The 1,262-nt window shown below is 40.4% G+C and overlaps 1 protein-coding gene across 1 annotated transcript in view; it reads right to left on the bottom strand.

Moving 5' to 3' along the window:
* Positions 1–1,262, bottom strand: part of LOC137659251 (serine-aspartate repeat-containing protein I-like) — a 3,657-nt gene continuing 2,395 nt past the window's right edge. Inside the window, exons 2-3 of the mRNA XM_068394283.1 lie at positions 1,075–1,262; positions 1–520 (exon numbers count right to left, since the gene is read on the bottom strand). The exon at positions 1,075–1,262 is cut by the window's right edge and continues 558 nt beyond it. Coding sequence (XP_068250384.1) covers positions 331–520; positions 1,075–1,262 — 378 coding nt within the window. The 3' untranslated portion in view covers positions 1–330. The remainder of the gene's footprint in view (positions 521–1,074) is intronic.

The following is a 1,262-nucleotide window of genomic DNA, read 5'->3' as shown; positions in this document are numbered from 1 at the left end:
TATCTCAAGCACTTGTACAGTTGGATACATAAGTTCTTGGTACATCTCGCTTTGAAGAAATGTACTTAGCTACACCCTTACTGCCTGTCGAATTCCTGTCTTTAGCCCTGCCAACCATCTCCGCAATCTGTTGTTACACTATCTGTTTGGTCTCTTGCCACGAAGTAAGGATGTGACATGGCGTACTTCTTCCGAGTGAGGTGTGTCAGGGATTCCTGTGTCCAACTGTACGTGCGAACAATTTAAGAACTTTAGATAACTAATGCTGAGTGCTTTATTAGCTACCCATTTACATTCTCACATCATGAACAAATAATTATCAGGCATTCCTTAATTTCGGTGGCCCTCTAAAATCTTTCGTTCGTCCTCGAGGCGGGCGAACTCAATTTGTTCAAGGACAAACTCTGGTATGGGATGTGGGAAGGCTGGAGCTACTGGTAGGAGGTCGGACTGAGGTTGATATCCATTCTCATCAGCTACGAAGTTGAATGTTGCCATGGTCCCGTCTTCCATTGGATAGCTAGGAAAAGGGAAAGAACATTAGCGAATATCTTACTATTCATCAGGAATCAACTTGATTAGAATCTAGTTTGTGAATTTGAAAATGGCTAGGAATTGGGAATTTGATGAGTGAAAGTGTCTACTGTACTATTCATAATATGGCAGTTACTGATAAGGTTTCTATCATTCAAATAACTCTTACTTGAGAGTTGATATTGTAGAGTTTAACGAGTTTGTATGAAAAATATGGCCCTTTGTGTCAAGAGGCGTAGGAGATGATGATATGAAAAAATAATACAAAACATATATCTCTCACTCACTACTATAGTGAAATAGAAACCAGATGAAAAACATTTTTAAATATCAGTTATTGTACCAGTGTACATACCCAGATTATACCACTTGATCCCCTCTGATAACAAAAGAAATGTTAAGAATACAAACATTATCAATCGGGTAGTAAAATAAATAATCATGAGACTTAGACACATTAGTCTTTGATGGGAAGTAAGTTTTACCTATGGAATATTATCTATGCAGTACCTGTATAGGACACCCAATAACGCCCCTCACCTGTAGGATCCAATCATGTTGGCACCTCCGCTGATACCCTGGGAACCAGAGAACTCGAACTGGATGCCATTCTCTGCTTCGAAAGCTGAGCTGTGAGATCCGAATTCGTCTGTTGGGATCTGGTGGCTGCTGAGTATGGCGATGGGTTTACCTGTAGGATGGTGTGGCCTGTCAGAGTGCAAGAACTT

The sequence above is a fragment of the Palaemon carinicauda genome, chromosome 19, assembly GCF_036898095.1.
Source record: "Palaemon carinicauda isolate YSFRI2023 chromosome 19, ASM3689809v2, whole genome shotgun sequence".
Lineage (NCBI taxonomy): Eukaryota > Metazoa > Arthropoda > Malacostraca > Decapoda > Palaemonidae > Palaemon > Palaemon carinicauda.
The sequence above is the reverse complement of the archived record's forward strand: the minus strand, read 5'-3'. Positions and strand labels throughout refer to the sequence as shown.